Source organism: Trichomonas vaginalis, chromosome I, assembly GCF_026262505.1.
Source record: "Trichomonas vaginalis G3 chromosome I, whole genome shotgun sequence".
Classification (NCBI taxonomy): domain Eukaryota; phylum Parabasalia; order Trichomonadida; family Trichomonadidae; genus Trichomonas; species Trichomonas vaginalis.
The window spans coordinates 8,374,412-8,394,335 of record NC_067203.1 but is presented as its reverse complement, the minus strand read 5'-3'; the positions used below and the strand labels follow the sequence as shown (position 1 = coordinate 8,394,335).

Below are 19,924 nucleotides of genomic sequence, written 5' to 3'. Positions count from 1 at the left end.
TATATTTTTGGTGAAGAGGTGAGATCTCACCCGTTTTTTCACCTCTTTTTTCACCTCATTCTCTCTTCGTTAATGTTGTCGTGACTTCTTCGTTAATGTTGTCGTGACTTCATTCTTCCTCTTTGAAGATATCGAAATATTCTGTTATTTTTTCCTTCAGTAATGTTAAGTCTTCTTTGAATGTAAGTATTGTGCAACCTTTGATGTCATAGTGTGTTTGAGGAAGAGTATTTTTGACAATTTCCTTTCTTTGCTCATTCGGTGTCATTGAAATCGGTAAGTTTTCACGATAGAACCAGTTTCTGTCAGATTTATATATTTTAGCTAAGTCATAAAAGCTCTTGTTGTTTCTTCTGACTAAATGCAACATAACCATATCTTTATCTTCTTCTTTCTCCAACTCTTCAGTATAAATCATATACTTATAGTTCTTTTCCTTTCCTTTTGGTACTGAACGCGGTATTCTTTTCTGTATGCTTTTGTCTTTGGATTCAATGACTTCATCTTTTGCTTGAAGTTTCTTTTCCATCTCTCCACGTTCTGCTTTATATAGTTCATCTAACATCATGAAAATATAACAAGCATAACGAGGTGAAGCCCACATTGCTACAGCATTTACTAAAAGTCTATGAACATAATAACCTTTCAAACCAGGAGCCAAATTCTTGCGATTTTCGTACGGAATCTCTTCTCTCGGTTTTCCGAGGGAAGCAATCATATGAGGAAATTCTTCTAAAAGTTCTTTTGTCTGTTGGTTTTCAAACCAATGATATGCTTGCTTTGTAGAACGAAGAGCGTTCATTATACTTTGCATTTGGTACATATCGTCTTTGACCGAACGAATGAGACGTAATTGTTTGTTATACTGTATGTATTCGTATTCTTCATTTATGGCTTCATGGACTATAACTGTTGTTGTGTTCTCTAATGTTGTCATTACTGTCTTTACATACAAAATAAAAAAATTTGTTAGAAAAAATTAGCGTTATTTTCTGACTTTCACAAAAGACCAAAAATAAACGCTTTACATGTATTTTTCAGCAACTTCGTCAAATAATTTTATAGCTTTATCTATCTCATCTACTTCAAACGTTTCTTTACCTTTCGTGGGAGCACCATACATTTTCTCAAAAACTTCAAGCAGTTCTGTTTCAGCAGCTCTCATATCATTAACAAACACAACCTTGACTCTATTGACTGTACTGTCATATCTTTGAGTTATATTATATGTCCTTCCTATCTTATATCTTTTTGTGTTGAAGTCCTTCGGTTTCTGAACGATGTAAAGTAAGCCTTCACTGCAACGTTCCGTATCGAATGAACCATAAGTTATGAAGTTATATCCAACAACTGGGTCTAACCATAACAAAACTATTGGTATAAGACTTTTGTCAATGAGATATGCTGTAGTTCCATAGAATCTTACCGATATCATAAGCTCAGGATCTCTTGTCAAAATTTTCTGAGTTGAAGCATTTCTAACCCAGTGGTTTGTTTTCTTTTCAGATGGAGATATAATGTCTGACAAAGAATATTTGTTGTATTTCTTACAGTATCTTACGTTTAAATCACCAATTCTAACCACTTTGGTGTCATTGTCTATCTTTCTAACTGTTTCAAACTCAATGTTTGACATTACTGTCTTTACATACAAGATAAAAATTTTTCTTAGAAAAAAATTAGCGTTATTTTTCTAACTAATGAAATTCATGAAATTTGGTCATTTTTCAGCAAAAATAATGTTTAGGGTAGAAGGTTAGATCTAACCTCATTTCTACCCTCATTTCTACCCTCATTATTTATAACCGTTTTACATGGTAAACGTTATGAATTCGTGAGACTCTAAACAGTTTTGTAGCTTCTATTTCTTCTTTAGTACATCGAATGTTTTAACAATGCCGAAAGTTTCTTTATACTTCTTCTTGACATCAGATAGAAGGAAATCGTCAGCAGTTGGATAGTTTTTGTTCAGAAATTCTAACATGTCATTTTATCTTCTACCGGCTTCTGCTTCTTTCTTTAAGTCTGCATAGTCGTTTCGCATTCTTTCTATCTCTTTTACTGAGTAGTTATATTTCCTTATTGCTGCCTTACATTTAGAACATTGCGGGTTCATTTTTGCGTTATATTCTGAAACCTTACCTGCTAGAACAACTAAGGCGTCAATGGTTTTCTTTAAATCTGAAGCAGCTGGTTTTATCTGTTCATTCCATACCTTACCTCTTCTATCTTTATCTCTTATCTGCCATACACATTTTGCAACTAATGAAACAAAGTTGTCGTATGTCTTAAACTCCCCAGATTTATATATGTCAGAGATGTTCTTATATACCATGTCGCAATCTTTGTCCATAACTTTATGGTTGCAATGATATCCTAGAAACTCATAGTTTACTTTACGTATGAACTTCTTTATTTCTACTGAGTCAGTTGGTTTCACTTCATTTCATCGAATTCAGGAATAGTTAGTTTTTGTTGAATTTCAGGCAATTTGGGTAAATGGTCAATAATGTCCTGCATTTCATAAAGATACTTTCATTTTCTTCATCCTGTGCGGTACAGTCTAAATTACTTGTTAAAAGTTCTTGCTTTATTCTTTGTATTTCTGTTACAAAACTATATGAAGAAGGAATGAAGCTTTTCATCTCTACTAACATAGATGTTGGATTCATGACTAACGAGTTTGGTGAAGTTGTTTGAATTGTTGTTGTGCCGATTGTTGAAATCATATCTTTTATACAAAATAAAAATTTTTCTTAGAAAAAAATTAGCGTTATTTTTTCTATCTTAAGGAAATTCATGAAAATTCATGAGACCCAAAGGTCAGAGCCGCAAAGCGGCTAGGGTAGAAATGAGGTTAGATCTAACCTTCTACCCTAAACATTATTTTTGGTCGTTTATGACAAAAAAATGGTTCATTTACTCACAATATTTTTGTACAAAACGACCCCAAACTTTTAACTTCTTTTCTGCAGCTTCTAATGCTATCTTAGCGAGTTCATATTCTCTAAATTCTCTCTTTAAATCTTCTTGTTCCCATTGGTCTAGTTCGTATGGAGAATCTCTATAACCATAACACATCTCACGTTCATGTTCTAATTGTTTTTCATGCATTTTCCTAACTTCTTCTTCAAACAAATGTTTTGCATTCTCTATTGTATCTTCAAGTTCTTCTTCATCTAATTTCTCATGAACTTTCTCGTCTATGGAGTCCATAATATCTTTGACATAAAATGCATACTTTACAGAGCACCATTCAGCAACAAAATGAACGAGGTCAGGATGTATGTAAATACCTTTGAATTCATTTATAACACCCTTAGTAAGCTCATAAAATGCTTGTTTTGAGGTCGAGCCACTTTTGGCTTGACCGTATTCGTTCATCCAAAACTCAAGAATTTCCTGCATTTTAGCACTATTGAGAAATCTGTTTAAATGGTTTAACCTTCCCGCTTCTCTTGCCATCTTTGTTGCATTAATGTAACCATCCTTGTCTCTACGTAAGACTTCAATACCGTTATAAGTGCCTTTTGTGAATGTTTCGCCATTAGATTTGTTCGTGAATGTTTTTGCTTCGACTGACATTTCTGTTCTTACATACAAAATAAAAAAATTTGTTAGAAAAAATTAGCGTTATTTTTTCTATCTTAAGGAATTCATGAAAATTCGTGAGGGTAGAAATGAGGGTAGATCTAACCTTCTACCCTAAACATTATTTTTGGTCGTTTATGACAAAATAAATGGTACCATTAATGATATCATGACTGTTCTCGTTCATGTCTGATTTACATCTAATGAAAAAGTTTAGAAGAATTTTCTTATTCTTTCTGGCTTATTTTTGTCTTTCCAGTACTCCTGCTCTAATGGTCCCAGATGTGTTGACTTTGACTCTCTCAAGTTCTTAGATGGTATAACATCTTCAACGCCTCCTTCATATCTTACTTTATAAGTGTCATCGTTTATGTTGTAGCCAAGTATTTCAATAACCACTCCTCGCTTTGCTTCGTCAATGGTTTCAGCAAGTTTGCCATTACTACTTTCGACTAATTTGTGACGAGGGTAAAACGCAATAGAGTCGTCAGCAGCTTTTATAAGATATCCATTACCTTGCGTAGAGTCTACGATATAATAGTTTCTACTTAACCTTAAACGTTTCTTTGTCAACGGTTTGTCGTCAAGAACTACACGAACTTTTGTACCAGGAATGAGGGTAAATTGTGTTGAATTTCTGATATTTTGTGTTTGGCTTCGTTTCTTTTGTATATACTTTTCTTCTTGTTGTTGTGTCATTGAATTTGGTGTATGTCCTGTTGTAGAATGTGTTGAGGAATTATATACTTCGAGAAAATGTTTCATTGTTTCTTCGGTAAAGTCTCGCTCTTGGTTTAAATCTCTGAGCGTTCTTATGAAGCGGTTTATGATGCCGAGTATGTTATGGTTATGGTCTTCAGTAGTGTAGTGAGTTATGTTATGCTTAATGAGAAAATCTGTGATTTCATTGCTGAGGTATGCACTGTTTTGGTCTGATGTTAAAGTACTTGGGCTATGTTCTGCTACAAACTTTTGTAAAACTCTTAACACTTCACGAGTTCCTTTATTTTTCATTATATACGCAAAAGCTTTACGAGTGTTAACATTAATGAAGATGAGGAATGGTTTATGTCCTCCTTTTCTGCTTTGAATGAGAGTGTCAAATTGGTATGCGTCAGGAGCGTTGGAGTAAATTGGTAAAAAGTAGTCGTAAGGGTTTATTTTTGTTTGATGTCCAACATTTTTGTCAAAGAACCTTTTCACTTCAGCTCTGTTAGTAAATCCCCAACTCTTTGCAGCTTCATTGAACTTCTTAAATGACCTCCATGGATGTTGTTCGAATACTTCTTTCAAGCTCATTTATGTAAAGTTAAAGATTTTATTCTAGGCTCAAGCGCGTTCATTGAACGCGGTACCATGCGAATATAGTCACAACTGGTGGCATATAATCTGCACCCGAGCCTGTTGGATTTGTTGTGAAAGTGTGTGAATGATTTCCTGTGGTTCCACAGAAAATACCTGCGCTTGAATCTACTGGGTCACTTGAAATATCATATCTATGCATTCCCTGTCTATCCGAACCTGCTGCAAGATTTGTATAACCTCTTTTTGTTATTGAATGTGAATGACTACCTGTTGTGTTTGTAGTTCCTGTATGAGTGTGCGGTGGAAGGTTTGCTTCTTTAATTTTCTTCGAACCTCCTGTTTGCTTTGAAGAGTTAGCACAGTATAAGAATTTATCTACAATCTGCTTCCACGTACCAAAACCTAAAACACTTGCTGGATTTGTTGAGTTCATTGACGTATAAATAGAACCAACGGGATATAATGTTTGAAGTATTTCAGTCTTTAATGTTTGAAGCTCTGTTTTGTCTGCTTTCTTATCTAACATTGCTGGTAGTTCATATGCTTCAAAGTTTCTGGCATGATCTTCGATATTCCTGCAACTGTTATCTAAATTGTTAAGAGTATCTTTTACGCTTGTACTCGGATTCTCTAAAGGTGCACTTGAACCCAAATCATAGTTCAATATTATGTCGTCTGCTCTAACAGTAGTGAAGGATTTATGTGTATGGTTCTTGTCGGCTTTCTTGTCTAACATTGTTGGTAGTGTGTATGCTTCAAAGTTTCTGACATGACCTTCAATGTTCATACATCTGTTATCTAAATTGTTTAGTGTATCTTTTACGCTTGTACTCGGATTCTCTGAAGGTGCGCTTGAACCGAGAGTATAGTTCAATATTACATCGTCTGCTCTAACAGTAGTGAAGGATTCGTTTGTATGGTTCTTGTCGGCTTTACTGTCTAATGTAGCTTGAAGTTCATTTATATCGGAGATGTTGTGTTTATGAGATTTCAAAACTTTGTTCATTGCTTCGAGTTCAACTTTGTCAGCTTTACTTTTAATAGCATCTTCAAACGTTATTTTTGACTTAACTCTCAACGTAAATTTTGGTTCAACTAATACACCGTTAACATTGAAAGTAGAGGCATAAATTTCACCGGTATAACCAAATGCTTCTGGTGCTTTAGCTACATCATACTGTACAGTACAGCTTATGTCATAACCTTTAGCACGAATGTATTTATATCTTCTTTCATTAACATTTTTTGTCTTCGCTTCATCACTTCGTGTTAAATATCCATGGTAGTCCGTTATAATCTGTTCGTCTGAAGTTATATAATGAACGTGGTTCTTGACTTTATCACTCAGAGCTAAAAGCTCATTTTTGTCTGCTTTTTCGGCTATTTCTCATTAACATCATTCACTTCTAATTCAACTCCTCCGCCAGAACTCTTATTATCATTAATCTTTTTCATTAATTCGGTAATTACGTCATAAAGACTATATTCTGTTTTCGGTTCTGTAAATAATGAGTCAAAATTTCTTTTCATCATTACATCGCTGACATTAATGATATCACCAATTCCTTTTTCATTTATTCTCTTCATTAGTTCTGCAATAATGACGAATATATAATCTGTTAATTTATTCTCTTCATCGAGGGTTATAGAATGTTTTGAAATTGAATCATTAACTCCTCTAAATAAATCAATAACTTCAGGATACACGTTTTTAATGTCTCGAATAACCCGACCAGTATCCTGTTGTTCATGTTCTTCGTTCCCGTCGTTACGTGGTTTTATATCTCTAACCATCATCAACGCAGCCATAACCGGAGGGTTTGTTGCTATCTGTTCGAAAATCCGTCCGTTATGTACGGTATATCTAAATGATTTCTTTGTGTTTGTCAAAACGTTTGAAACAAGTCTTTTAAAACCATCGACAAAATTTCCCGTTTCACCTAATGTTCTTGCAGCATTTACAAGCTCACCCATTCCCGCTTTTGACCCCAAAAACGTCCATATTGCATTTATTTCACTCTGTATAGTTGTCCATTCAGCGAAACTAACACCCGCATTCGCTAAGCTGAAAATGAAATTCAGTGGATCGAACTTAATTCCACCTTCTTTTTCAATTTCAACGAACTCACTAACATGAGATTTTAAGTATTCTTTCGTTAAAATTGTTTTCCCCGATGTTATGTCATTAACGAAACTATCACCGTCAAAAGTTAACGAATTCAATTTTGTCGTTGATGTTTTTATTTCATACACCGCTTTATCAATAGTTTTTGGTTCACCTTCTTTAGAAGCATATGAAACATTAATGAATGAATTATATGTATTCGTGAATGAGTTAAAATCAATGATTTTCATTAATGAAGCCTTTAATGATTCATTAACTGTTGAATCCCTTAAAGTAATTAATGAACTGTCATTTATGAAAGGTACACTGCAAACCGTCGAGTTTGGATCAAATGCCGTAGTCGGAGAAGGAGTATTAATTATATAAGTCATTAAATCATTAAGTGACGTAAATAATGTTGTCGTTTTTGATTTAATTTCTTTAGCATCTGTTATATATGGTAATTTCATTTCTGTAGTTTCTGAATTAAAGATATTCGCTAAAATGTTTTGTAAACTGTTTTGAACAGCTGTGTAAACCGTTGAATCCGGAACTCTTACGATTTCACCGTCCTTAATAAAAGGCATTGCACATGGTGTAGTGCTTGGGTCAAATCTTTTTGGGTTATGATTCAACATATATTCTAACGCTTCATGAACAGACTTATATACTGTTGTGTCGTTCTTCATGACAACTTCACCATTTACAATGAATGGCATAGTACATGGAGTTAAAATAGGGTCAAACTTTTCATAGTCCTTCCATGTTATGTATTTCTCAGTATTTCCATCAGTGATAACAATATATTTGTCAGTAAGTGTGAGAGAGTATTGACCAAAATATAAACGTTTAGCTCTGTCAGCTTCATACGCATATGCAGCTATACTCATATTTTAATGAGAATAAAATGTTGTTCTATTTGCAAAGTACAGACCCAAACGAATACGGGACAGTAAAGCTACAAACAAACTTAGGTCTACAGAATGAGGCGCTTGCATTCAGAATGGTTGACTTCAATACTATCGCTTCATTCGTTATAACAGATGAAACAGATTTCATGGAGATTGAAATAGATGGAAAGAAGCACGAAATAAGATTTCACAATAATGTAGAATATAAGATGGAAACATTAGCTGGAGTGTTAAATGCTCTCATAAATACTACAATAAACAAGGATAACGAAGAAAACTTAATGAATGTTAAACTTATTGCAGGAGTTTTGAAGTTCAGTTATGTGAAGGAGTTTAAGATACCAAGAATGAGTCATAGAGTACAACTTCTTTTGGGTGCATACCATATGACATTTCCTTTGAAAAGTGTTGACAAAACGATTGAGATGAAATCTGTTCCATACGTATGTTATGGTAATTGTTTATACATTGAGTCTAAAATAGCTAATGTCACAGGCATTTCAGGAGTTAATAGTAAAGGTTCAGTAGAATATAAGTCTTTCTGTTATGAAGTAATTCAATGTTCATTCCAAACGTTCCTGTCATAGCAACTCATTTAGGTAAATGGGTTCGCATTAGTCCTCATAATTTGAAAGACATGCAATTCAGACTTGTTGACTTTCAAGGAGAGCCTGTAGAACTGAAGGCACCAGTGCGAATGACTGTTGAAGTTGACTTTTTAGAAAATATTAAATGCAACAGCTTACAAGAGAACTCAGAGCTAAAAATATAAAGTATGAATGTTATGTATTAGGTCATGAACTTTGGTTGTTGCTGTTTGATGAAACAAATGAGTTAGTTATGTCAGTCAAGAGAACAGAAAAATATTGTGTTAGTGAAAACTGCACCAAGTCAATAAGATTAGGTTTGCATTATGAAGATGAGTTCGATACTGTTGAAGAAGTTTTGGATAGATATTACAAATTGCTGTTGTGCATGAAAATTCGGTTCACTTCACTTCTGACAAAAAATGACAGGTTTACATGACAAAAGTAGTTTACATGGCAAAAATATATAGGGTATTTTTTTTAAAAGTAGTTATCTTTATATATAAAAATAAAACTTTTGATATATTTGAGTAAAAAAAAAAAAAAAAAAAGGTAGTGGGGCTTCCAGGCACTTCGTGCCCTCTAGCCCCGAAGATGTTTAGTATAAATGAAGTTTTTATTCGGAGGGCTTCCAGGAGCTTTTCTGTCACTTTTCAGGAAAAAACATTTTTTATATATATATAAATGAATTTTACAAAACCACCGTTACCCTTCTTTGGAAATAAGAGTAGATGTAAAGATATTCTATTGAGAGAACTTAAGAAACTACCGAATGGTCTAACATTTGTAGACTTGTTCGGTGGAAGTTTCTATATATCTCATTTGTGCCATACAATATTTCCTGACTCAAAGATTATATGCAATGACTTCGACAACTATATGGACCGTCTCAAACATATTCCAGACACAAACAATATATTGAAAGAGTTAAAAGAAAAGATACCTATAGGTAAGATGGAACGTATACCATTAGATAAGAAAAATACTGTCAGAGAGGTTTTGAAAAAGGCAGAGTATATTGACTGGGATAGTATATCTGCTAGACTATTATATAGTGGTGCTATAAGAGTTCATGACATTGAAACACTTATGTCAAAAGTTTTATATCTTAACTATACAAATGTTTTCAAAGAGAACATAGAAAATATATTGAGGGTATAGAGTTTGTGAGATGTCATTGGACAGAGTTGTATGAAAAATATAAAGACAAGGAAAATGTTTTCTTTATAGTGGACCCGCCGTTCTATAACACATGGGATTTTCAATACCAAGTAGACTGGACTTTGAGAGACTCTTTAGAAACTTTAGACGTTTTACATAACCATCCATGCTTTTACTTTACATCCGATAAAAGTGGTTTGGAAAGTGTTATGAGATGGTTAGAGGACATACATGACTATGAGTTTAGATATGACAAGATAGAATATGAGAGAGGTCTATAAACTGGAGAAAGTGTCATAACAAAGAAATTTTATTGGTAAGTAAATGTGGTTTGAAATAGGACTACTTGTTTTAGGTTTTTTCCATTGTGTCATTTATTTATTTGACGTGGCAGAAAAGTACAGAGAATATAAAGATGAACCAATGCCTGCAAATGTTCAGTATATGTACTCGTAAGAGATATTTTTATCTAATATTAAATGGACGCACAGAACTTAGCGAATGCACAGCAACCTGGACAACCAAACCCAGAGAATATTCCAAATGAAGTTAGAATACAAACTGCAATGGCAAACTATGGTCAAGTGCCAACAGATGTACAAATGCAAACTGCCATGTCAAATGACGCTGCGTTAGGTTTGCCACCATGGTATGCAAATATGAGATGGAAAGAGTTTTATACAAACCCTGAAGTGGGATATAAACAACTTTATGCAGATGACGCGAACACAGGAGTTGACCCAGAATATGTTTTCTACCAGAGGAGAAACAGAATGTATGAGCTCCAGTTAAAGAATGCTATGGAACTCAACAGGAAACGTAAGAGACTAGGCGGACATTAGATTTTTACATATAGTAAAATGGGTTTCTTTGGAAGAATAGGAAACTTCTTTCGAAATGTTGGAAGAGGTATATGGAATGGAATAAAATCTGTCGGAAGAGGAGTATGGAACGGTGTCAAAAATATTGGTAAAAAGAGTAGGTCAGTTTGTTGGTATTATACCTAAAGACCCTGAACCAGAAGAACAAGCTCCTGTTATACAACAGCCTGAACCTGCACCACAGTCTAGTTGGCAACCAAATCCAACACCTCAACCGTATTAAAAAATCATATTTTTACCGTTCGATAGTAGTTGTATATGAAACTAAGTTCTAAGTAAAACGCGTGGTATAATGGAATTATTCTCTTTCTTCCATCTGTAGTAACCATACTTGAAAGTCTGAAATACTTCCACTTGGTGGTTCATATAGCTTTGTAGGTTTTTCGTAAAAGTCATTTGCCAAGCATAAAAAAGAGTTTTGTGCACCAGAAAATGAAGCATGAACTATAATAGCATCTGAGTCGAAAACATTTTCATATGTTCCATTAGGGTTTTCGACTTCATAAAAGTTCGGGTGTACTGGATATTCTGCAGGCTGATTTAACATCCTCAAAAATCTATACCATGCCAAGTTGTTATATTTTGTAGAAATATAAACGTCTTCTCCAAGGTCTTCTATTCTATTGATTTTAACAGTTGCATTTTTCCTGTCATATATAATATCGAGATGGTACTCTCCTTCGTCAATGTTGTACTGTTTTGCATATTCGAGATAGATATCGTTTATTTTTTCTTGAAAAGCTTGAAGAGTTGTTTCTAAGTTTACAAGCAAATTCACTTGTAAAAGTTTTCCCTGTTCAAATTTCTCATACGTACGTTTTTCTTTGTTATAGTATCGAACTTCAAAAGCGACCGTAAATGGGAAACCATGTATGGCTTCTGAAATGAATTTCATTCTACGAAAGCCAATAGCTTTTGTGACGGATGGGTCTCTTAACCATCTTAACGGGTAGTCAAAACGATAGCCTTCATGCTTTACGGTCTCTGTCTCAAACTTTTGACCGACATTCGTAAAAAGTTCATCTAATGGTTTAGTTGTAGCAACTCTTGAATTTTCTTTTTCTATTGAAAGCATATTTTATCTAGAATAAAAATGTCGAAAGAAACAGCGTCTATGAGAGAAATACAACACAACCGACAACTCATTGTACAAGCTCTAAATAAGAACACAACAAACTTTTCAAACTATTCTAAGATATCTGAGTCATTGAAAGAAGGAAACTTAAAACTGACATTAAACCCAATGACAGATGAGTTTCTGTTTCAAGACAACAAGAACCATACTGTCTGTGTAAATCCAACAAAAGGAACTTTAAACGAAAAACCTATATCTGAACTTCTTTTGAAAGCAGATGTTGACAACAAAGCTGACAAAGAGTATGTTGACGATGAGTTAGCACGTGTGGCTAGTGCGTTAGTGAAGAAGGCAGATAAGGAATATGTGAATGAAAAGGATGAAAAAATTAAAGAAATGGTTGAATGGTACCATGAACGGACAACAAAGATTTTAGAAGGTAAAGCCAATACAGGGTGGGTTTCAGGATGTTTAGACCTTAAAGCCGACAAGAACCATACACATACCATTGCAAATATTACAAACTTACAAGAAACCTTAAACAGGAAAAGTGACGTTGGACATACACATACCATTGCAAATATTGCAAACTTACAAGAAAAGTTAGATGACAAAGCTGACAAGAACCATACACATACAAGTTTTACAACTGTTGCTATAGAAAGTATTGAAGGAACGGTTGAAGAAACTGGTGGGGATGTATTATATTGTAAACCTCCTAACTTTCCACAAGGTTTAACATCGGATGACGACATAACAACGATGAAAGACATTAAATGTAGAAATGTCTATGTCATGGAGGATGAAAAAAAAGTTAAATTCACTGCTCAAGATTTATATGATAAAAAAGCTGACAAAACAGAGCTTCAAACATTAAAGACAGAAATACTTCAAACCATTTACCCAGTTGGTTCTATTTACACGTCAATGAACTCTACCAGACCAGAAGTAGTACTTGGTTTTGGAACTTGGACTCAAATACTCGAAAGTTTTTTGTATTGTGCACACACTCCAAAGAAAACAGGTGGAAGTAAAACGATATCTGTCGACAACTTGCCACCACATAGTCATTCTGGTACAACAAACTTTCTGGCGACCATAGCCACTCATTAAGAGACCCCCATTATACAACTCAGAGTATGAAGCTGGCTATGACGTTTTATCTCCAGATTATAACCATTCAGCAAAAAAGACTTTTCGACAAACTGAACCAGGAGGAAACCACCAACATACTTTTACAACAACATCTACAGGACTAGGTAAAAAATACATGCCACCTTACATGACAGTTTGTGCATGGTATAGAATTGCTTAGTCGTCATTTTCAACTTCTTTAGCATATTCGTCAGGAGTTGTCTTATATTTGTTAGGAACTGTCTTTGAAAGTATACCACCTTGAACCTTAACAAGTTTGAAACGAGGTCTGACAATAGTAGTTTTATCTTCTGCTTGCAGTCTGTACATTTTGCCATGTTTGCCTAAAACTTCATAATATTCTCTTGTATACTTTCTTCTATTTTTACGAACACGAAGGTGAGTACCTGTCGAGTTCCCATTGTTGTCATAGTCAATAGTATTTTCATATGGGTCGCGTTTAGGTATTTCTATTTTTACTTTGTCACCTTTCTTAAGTTTGAAGCCTGGCATTCTTTCTTGTTTGTCTCTTTTGACTAAACTATTAAATATATAGTCTTTCTCTAAGTCAGGGTTGTTTTTCATTTCTTCGGGGAGTGGTTTCCCAAACCTTTTTGTTTACGGTTATTGTAAATATTTAAAACTTGTCTCATCTTTGCCATGGAGAAGTGTCTATATTTGTCGTCATATGACATTTCATCTACCTCACCACCTTGTGGTTGGTTTAAGTCTCTTAAGATTTTTATACAACTGTCAATGACACCAAGAGCAGAATGGTTTTGGTCGACAATGAAATATTGGTTTACATTTTTTGAACGCAGATAGTTTTTAATATCGTCTGATTTGAAAGAACTTTCACAGTCAGATGTCAGTTTTGTTGGATGGTATTTGTCAACGAATATTGTCAAAGCAGTTTTCACATCTAAAATATTTTTGGACTGTAATGGTATGGCTTCACAGTATCTTGTGTTTTGACCGACAAATATTAGCCAGTATGGTGGTCCATCTTCTCTATACCTCGGAATGTTTTCCAAGATATCCATAAACCAAGCATTTGGTGTTGAACTAAAGATTTTTACCATGAGTGCTTTCTTTGTCGCTTTAGAAACATAGGGGTCCTTGTTTGGATTCGTCATTTTTTAACCCATAAGAAATGGGTTTATTTGGCGCATTAGCAGGAGTTGCATCCAGATTTTTGCCCGCAGTGGGAACAATAGCCAGAGGTGTATTTGGAGTTGGAAGGAAGATTTTGAGTACATTAGGTATACTGAAAGAGAAAGCACAGCCTATTATACAAACTGTACAGAAAGGTTGGGATGTAGCACGAGATGCAGCAAATCTTATTCCAAATCCTGAAACAAGAGGAAAAGTTCAAGGATGGATGGACAATGTAGGAAGACAAGCAGGAAACTACTATAACAAAGCAAATGACTACTATAACCAAGCAGGGCACTATATGGACCAAGGTGAAAGATTCTTTAACAGAGGATATAACCATGCACAACAGTGGGTAAACAACAACCAACCGCAACCGCCTCAAACGTGGGGAATGTAAATTTTTTTACTGAGATGAAATGAACAATACAGCATTGAGACAAATGGGTTCAAGATGGATTTGTCGACTTCCAGCAGTTACACAACCACGTGTTTGTCAAGTCCTCCCTATACCTCAGGAAGTTTTAGACCGACTTAAAAAACCTAAACAACCAGTTGAAAACAAACCAAACTAAAATTTTTTACTGAGATGAAATGACCGAAGAAGTTGAAACGGTAGATTTGACACCACAAACAAAAAGTTCAGAACCATTGTCAAAACCTGTCAAAGAACTTACAGATGAAGAGAAAAATTCAATAATAGAAAGTGCCAGGTCTGGAAATACAAACCCTAACTATAAAGTCACTTTTCATAGAAATGGAACGGCAAGTATCTCAAAAAAGAAACAGACTCTCACAAATAAAATATTGAAGTCTGAAGGAACTAAAGAGACAGCAGATGGAAAAGTTTACTTCACGGACCAACAGTTCATTATAGAACATCTCATTGACTTAGAGTCGAAATATTCTAAACTTTACAACAAACACAAAAAGTTGAAAGGAAAACAAAAACAAATGGCATATGATATTTATGAAGATGTTGACAACACAACTGTTCCTGCAGGTGAGGTAAAGTCAGAGGAACCGAAAAGTGACGAAAAACCGATAGAAGAAGGTGAGCCAAAAACTGAAGATAAACCAAAACCAAAGTTTAGTTTCCAAACTAAACCAACTCAACCTTCATTAGCTGGTATGGGTTGGCGTCAAAGACTTCTGGTAGCAGGAGGTTATGTAAAGTAAAAGAAAACAGTATATTTTCAAAAAAAAACATTTTTTTATTTTTATTTGAAATGTACGCTGAGTCTGTCGGAAAAGACTGTTGGGAAACTTGTTTGTTAGATGAGAAAATATGAAATGGCATACCATTTAAAAATAAAACATTTTTTCAAAAAAATATATTTTTTTATTTTATTTGAAATGTACGTTGAGTTTGTTGAAGAAGACCGTTGGGAAACTTGTTTGTTAGATGAGAAATATGAAATTCACTGTTCTGAGCCTTTTGAAGTCAGAAACAAAAAGACAAAAAGAGTTTTAAGCGAATGGGAGCAAAATGACGGATATGCTAGGATGAGGATTGGTGGAAAACACTATTTTAAACATGTTGTCATTGCAACTCATTTTATACCAAACCCTAACAATCTACCTTTTGTAGACCACATAAACCATATAAGAAACGACAATAGACTTGAAAACTTACGCTGGGTCACTTGTTCTGAAAACAGTAAGAACATAGGCAAATTTAGAGATATTGTATTCGAATTTGTCGACGAACTAGAAGATGAAGCAATTGAAATTACAGACTATGGTAAGCATACGTTTGAGTTTTACTACTATAGCGAAGAACAGGACTCTTTCTACTTTTATACGGGCGTAAACTATAGAAAATTACAAGTATATTTTACTAAGGCAGGCTGTGCTTATGTAAACACTAGAGATACAGATGGAAAACGCGTTCATATATTTCTCAACAAATTCAAGAAGCTATATGGCATACCATTTTAAAACGTTTTTTAAAACAGTATATTTTTACATATATTAAATGTTTCAGGTTGAAAAACAAAGAACAAAAGTAGCAGATACAAAACCGTTAGACTATATCTTTACAAACGCTGGTAGGACTATATCAGATGAAGAAATTTCATCCCGTTCATACAAGTTTGACTTTCCAATTCGTTGGCTTCAAAGTCCTTCAGATGCAAAGGCAATAGGATTTAGAAGAGTTTTGTTTTCAAATAGAACTAACGCTTTTATGTTCGCAGTATATTTTCATGGGCAATATGAAGGTTCTGATGGTCTAATAGACAAATTTGATGAAATGAGAATCTTTACAATTCGTTCAGACGAAAGTCTTGAAAAAACTCTAAATGACTTTCAAACTCAAATAAACAAATACTACTGGGAATTTCAAGAAAAATACGATTCTTTACTAAATGGAACATACTATCTAAAACTAGAATACAACAAGATGAATTCCACCGTTTCATTTCAAAGGATTGAAATTAACCCTCCAAGAAGTACACAGTTTTTATTTTGGCAAGTAGACAAACGTTCTTGGGCACAATTTCTTCGGTTACTAAACCAGAACGAACCATTACCACCTGACGGTCCGTTCTGGTTTATACGCCCACCAACAGATTTGACAGTTTATAGAAACGTGTTTGACCCTCAAAATGTCATGTGTCATGCAAGTTTCAGTTCAAGCAACAATAGTTTTCTTTGTATTGGTAAGGACTTTTATGACTTTGCTTCTAAATTCTACGAACCACCTAGTAACAGTTTCTCTGACTTTCAAGTTTGGTTCACAACAAATGGTGTGCAACATATTGTTCCATTGTACTACGACTTTTATCTCGAATTGTCTTTCATATACAACTACGGAAAAGTGCTGAAAAAGTATTGAAAAATATATTTTAGGGTAGAAGGGTATATCTACCCCGTTTTCTACCCTCATTTCTACCCGTTGAATTTTCATGAATTTCCTTAAGACAGCAAAAAAGTTAGTTAAAATGAGATGTTTACTGAACTGGTTGGATGTCGCCTTCACAGGTTATGTAGAACGGCTGACCAGAGAAGTGGAACAGTGCTCTGAGAATTTGTATAATTCGTGGAATTGGACTCTCTCTGTTTGGAAGTTGTATCCATGGGCGCTTTGCAAAGAACTTGAGAAGAGCTTCTTTCTTCATCTCCTTTATGTCGTCTACAGGAGTGTTTTCTGGTATTTGAATTGGAATTCCAGTCGAAATCTCGATTTTCAGCGCACCTCTTCCAGACAACCAGACGCCGAGGGACTTGTTGGCTTTGTCCTTGCCCAAATACTGCTTAACAACTTCATTTATCTCTATAAGGTAAATTGCCTCATCTAATGGCTCGATGCTGTCCATTGTTCTGTTTCAGAACTAGTCTTGTACTGTTTCAGAACTAGTCTTGTGCTTTTTCAGAACTAGTCTTGTACTTTTTCAGAACTAGTCTTGTACTTTTTCAGAACAAATTTCCCGTAAAAGCTCTCAATTTGAGAGAAAAATTTTCTGTTTCAGAACAATATTTGTTCTGTTTCAGAACAATATTTGTTCTGTTTCAGAACAATATTTGTACTGTTTCAGAACAATATTTGTACTGTTTCAGAACAAGACTTGTACTGTTTCAGAACAAGACTTGTACTGTTTCAGAACAATGTCCGACGTACCACCAAAAAATATATTTTAGGGTAGAAGGGTATATCTACCCCGTTTTCTACCCTCATTTCTACCCTCGTAGAAAACACACAAAACTCTTGAACTTTGTATAAAAAAAGCAACCCGCGGAAAACAGCGGGTTGGTATATTCTTCACAAAATGCTTGTTTTTGAGGTCGAGCCATTTTTGGCTCCACCGTATTTTTAAACCAAACTCGTTCATTTTGTGCTGAAATAAAATAAAGGTAGTCCCACCAAAAAATATTTTTTATTTTTATTGTAAGAACATGTTAGCAACAACAGCACCAAACTCGTTAGTCATGAACCCAACTTCAATGTTAGTAGAGATGAAAAGCTTCATTCCTTCTTCATATACTTTCGAAACAGAAATCCAGAAGATAAAGCAGGAACTTCTCCAAGGAGATTTAGACTGTAGTGCAAAAGATGAAACAAATGAACAGTATCTTTATGAAATGCAAGATATTATAGACCATTTGCCTAAACTACCTGAAATACAACAACAAAAACTCACTATTCCAGAATTCGATGAAATTGAAGTCAGACTGACTGACTCAGTAGAAATAAAGAAGTTCATACGAAAGGTAAACTATGAGTTTCTTGGATTTCATTGCAACCACAAAGTCATTGACATATATAAATCTGAAGAGTTTAAGACCTACGACAACTTTGTTTCGTTAGTTGCTGAGTGTGTCTTGCAGATAAGAGATAAAGATAGAAGAGGTAAGGTATGGAACCAACAGATAAAACCAGCAGCCTTTGAGTTAAAGAAGACCATCTACGCCTTGGTTGTTTTAGCAGGTAAGGTTTCAGAATATAACGCAAAAATGAACCCACAATGTTCTAAATGTAAAGCAGCAACAAGGAAATATAACTACTCCGTCAAAGAGATAGAAAGAATGAGAAAAGACCATACTGACTTAAAGAAAGAAGTAGAGAAACCAGCAGAAGATAAAATGGACATGTTGACATTTCTGAACAAAAACTATCCAACTGCTAACGATTTCCTTCTTTCAGATGTCAAGAAGAAATATAAAGAAACCTTCGGCATAGTTAAAATTTTTGATATCCTTCGTGAAGAAATAGAAGCTACAAAACTGTTTAAAGTCATGAACCATCACAACATATACCATGTAAAACGCTTATAAAATAACTGGGGTAGAAAAGAGGGTAGAAAACGGGGTAGATATACCCTTCTACCCTAAAATATATTTTTGTCTGATTTACGCTCATTACGAAGAAGTCTTGACAAAACATTTACGAAGAAGTCTTGACAAAACATTTACGAAGAAGTCTTGACAAAACATGTACGATGAAATCATGAAAATTCAAGAGGGTAGAAATGAGGGTAGAAAACGGGGTAGATATACCCTTCTACCCTAAAATATATTTTTGCTGAAAAAAATGACACTTTTTCATTATATAACTGTTATACAAGATAGAAAATCTTACTCGCCTAAAACTCATGAAAATCGTAAAAAATTGCGAGTAGGGAAAAAAACCTGGTCGCCTAAAACTCATGAAAATCGTGAAAAAATGACCAAATTTCATTATATAACTGTATTTTTTTGACGAAGTGAACTTTTGCACTTCGTGAAAAAAACTCTATGAAATCATATCTTTTATACAAAATAAAAATTAACGCTAGTTTTAAAAAAATATTTTTTTTTATTTTGTATGTAAGAACAGGAAATGTCAAACACTGAGTTTGAAACAGTTAGAAAGATAGACAATGACACCAAAATGGTTAGAATTGGTGATTTAAACGTAAGATACTCAAAGAAATACAACAAATATTCTTTGTCAGACATTATATCTCCATCTGGAAAGAAAACAAACGACTGGGTTAAAATTGCTTCAACTCAGAAAATTTTGACAAGAAATCCTAAGCTTATGATATCGGTAAGATTTCATGGAACTACAGCATATCTTATAGACAAAAGTCTTATACCAGTAGTTTTGTTCTGGATTGACCCAGTTGTTGGATATAATTTCATAACATATGGTTCATTCGATACGGAACGTTGCAGTGAAGGCTTACTTTACATCGTTCAGAAACCGAAAGACTTCAATACAAAGAGATATAAGATAGGAAGAACATTTAATATAACTAAAAGATATGACTCTACAGTCAATAGAGTTAAGGTTGTGTTTGTTAACGATATGAGAGCTGCTGAAACAGAACTACTTGAAAAGTTTGAGAAAATGTATGGTGCTCCCACGAAAGGTAAAGAAACGTTTGAAGTAGATGAGATAGATAGTGCTATAAAATTATTTGACGAAGTTGCTGAAAAATACATGTAAAGCGTTTATTTTTGGTCTTTTATACAAGATAGAAAATAACGCTAATTTTATTTTTTTTTATTTTTTTATCCGGAATATAAAGACAGAT

At 34.2% G+C, this 19,924-nt stretch overlaps 15 protein-coding genes and 3 pseudogenes across 18 annotated transcripts, besides 2 other annotated features; 9 read left to right on the top strand and 9 right to left on the bottom strand.

Annotated features, from left to right (window-relative positions):
* Nucleotides 1-8,683: part of a mobile genetic element that runs on past the window's edge.
* On the bottom strand, nucleotides 110-937 carry TVAGG3_0952040 (KilA, N-terminal/APSES-type HTH, DNA-binding family; the record flags this gene model as incomplete). The annotated part of the gene is made up of 1 exon (XM_051253290.1): nucleotides 110-937. One exon carries the CDS (start codon nucleotides 935-937, stop codon nucleotides 110-112), a length of 828 nt encoding a protein of 275 aa, XP_051078864.1.
* On the bottom strand, nucleotides 1,025-1,636 carry TVAGG3_0952030 (organellar and viral DNA polymerase type B; the record flags this gene model as incomplete). Its single annotated transcript, XM_051253289.1, has 1 exon — nucleotides 1,025-1,636. The coding sequence occupies one exon, from the start codon at nucleotides 1,634-1,636 to the stop codon at nucleotides 1,025-1,027; it is 612 nt and encodes a 203-aa protein (XP_051078863.1).
* TVAGG3_0952020 lies at nucleotides 1,800-2,520 on the bottom strand (annotated as a pseudogene). The gene has a single exon. A coding segment is annotated over exon 1 (721 nt).
* On the bottom strand, nucleotides 2,920-3,585 carry TVAGG3_0952010 (uncharacterized protein; the record flags this gene model as incomplete). The annotated part of the gene is made up of 1 exon (XM_051253288.1): nucleotides 2,920-3,585. One exon carries the CDS (start codon nucleotides 3,583-3,585, stop codon nucleotides 2,920-2,922), a length of 666 nt encoding a protein of 221 aa, XP_051078862.1.
* Nucleotides 3,805-4,890, bottom strand: TVAGG3_0952000 (integrase core domain containing protein family; the record flags this gene model as incomplete). The annotated part of the gene is made up of 1 exon (XM_051253287.1): nucleotides 3,805-4,890. One exon carries the CDS (start codon nucleotides 4,888-4,890, stop codon nucleotides 3,805-3,807), a length of 1,086 nt encoding a protein of 361 aa, XP_051078861.1.
* On the bottom strand, nucleotides 4,931-5,902 carry TVAGG3_0951990 (keratin-associated protein family; the record flags this gene model as incomplete). The annotated part of the gene is made up of 1 exon (XM_051253286.1): nucleotides 4,931-5,902. One exon carries the CDS (start codon nucleotides 5,900-5,902, stop codon nucleotides 4,931-4,933), a length of 972 nt encoding a protein of 323 aa, XP_051078860.1.
* TVAGG3_0951980 lies at nucleotides 7,908-8,543 on the top strand (annotated as a pseudogene). The gene has a single exon. A coding segment is annotated over exon 1 (636 nt).
* Nucleotides 8,684-9,030: 347 nt separating the features above from the next.
* Nucleotides 9,031-19,924: part of a mobile genetic element that runs on past the window's edge.
* Nucleotides 10,139-10,501, top strand: TVAGG3_0951960 (uncharacterized protein; the record flags this gene model as incomplete). The annotated part of the gene is made up of 1 exon (XM_051253285.1): nucleotides 10,139-10,501. The coding sequence occupies one exon, from the start codon at nucleotides 10,139-10,141 to the stop codon at nucleotides 10,499-10,501; it is 363 nt and encodes a 120-aa protein (XP_051078859.1).
* Nucleotides 11,061-11,615, bottom strand: TVAGG3_0951950 (uncharacterized protein; the record flags this gene model as incomplete). Its single annotated transcript, XM_001279855.2, has 1 exon — nucleotides 11,061-11,615. A coding segment is annotated over one exon (555 nt), but the record flags the coding sequence as incomplete, so codon positions are not given.
* TVAGG3_0951940 (uncharacterized protein) lies at nucleotides 12,927-13,079 on the bottom strand (the record flags this gene model as incomplete). Its single annotated transcript, XM_051253284.1, has 1 exon — nucleotides 12,927-13,079. The coding sequence occupies one exon, from the start codon at nucleotides 13,077-13,079 to the stop codon at nucleotides 12,927-12,929; it is 153 nt and encodes a 50-aa protein (XP_051078858.1).
* TVAGG3_0951930 (uncharacterized protein) lies at nucleotides 13,903-14,304 on the top strand (the record flags this gene model as incomplete). Its single annotated transcript, XM_051253283.1, has 1 exon — nucleotides 13,903-14,304. The coding sequence occupies one exon, from the start codon at nucleotides 13,903-13,905 to the stop codon at nucleotides 14,302-14,304; it is 402 nt and encodes a 133-aa protein (XP_051078857.1).
* Nucleotides 14,324-14,479, top strand: TVAGG3_0951920 (uncharacterized protein; the record flags this gene model as incomplete). The annotated part of the gene is made up of 1 exon (XM_051253282.1): nucleotides 14,324-14,479. The coding sequence occupies one exon, from the start codon at nucleotides 14,324-14,326 to the stop codon at nucleotides 14,477-14,479; it is 156 nt and encodes a 51-aa protein (XP_051078856.1).
* On the top strand, nucleotides 14,499-15,083 carry TVAGG3_0951910 (phage tail repeat-like family; the record flags this gene model as incomplete). Its single annotated transcript, XM_051253281.1, has 1 exon — nucleotides 14,499-15,083. One exon carries the CDS (start codon nucleotides 14,499-14,501, stop codon nucleotides 15,081-15,083), a length of 585 nt encoding a protein of 194 aa, XP_051078855.1.
* TVAGG3_0951900 (His-Me finger endonucleases family) lies at nucleotides 15,261-15,845 on the top strand (the record flags this gene model as incomplete). Its single annotated transcript, XM_051253280.1, has 1 exon — nucleotides 15,261-15,845. One exon carries the CDS (start codon nucleotides 15,261-15,263, stop codon nucleotides 15,843-15,845), a length of 585 nt encoding a protein of 194 aa, XP_051078854.1.
* Nucleotides 15,883-16,743, top strand: TVAGG3_0951890 (uncharacterized protein; the record flags this gene model as incomplete). The annotated part of the gene is made up of 1 exon (XM_051253279.1): nucleotides 15,883-16,743. One exon carries the CDS (start codon nucleotides 15,883-15,885, stop codon nucleotides 16,741-16,743), a length of 861 nt encoding a protein of 286 aa, XP_051078853.1.
* TVAGG3_0951880 lies at nucleotides 16,859-17,175 on the bottom strand (annotated as a pseudogene). Its single transcript has one exon. A coding segment is annotated over exon 1 (317 nt).
* Nucleotides 17,802-18,680, top strand: TVAGG3_0951870 (organellar and viral DNA polymerase type B; the record flags this gene model as incomplete). The annotated part of the gene is made up of 1 exon (XM_051253278.1): nucleotides 17,802-18,680. The coding sequence occupies one exon, from the start codon at nucleotides 17,802-17,804 to the stop codon at nucleotides 18,678-18,680; it is 879 nt and encodes a 292-aa protein (XP_051078852.1).
* TVAGG3_0951860 (organellar and viral DNA polymerase type B) lies at nucleotides 19,225-19,727 on the top strand (the record flags this gene model as incomplete). The annotated part of the gene is made up of 1 exon (XM_051253277.1): nucleotides 19,225-19,727. A coding segment is annotated over one exon (503 nt), but the record flags the coding sequence as incomplete, so codon positions are not given.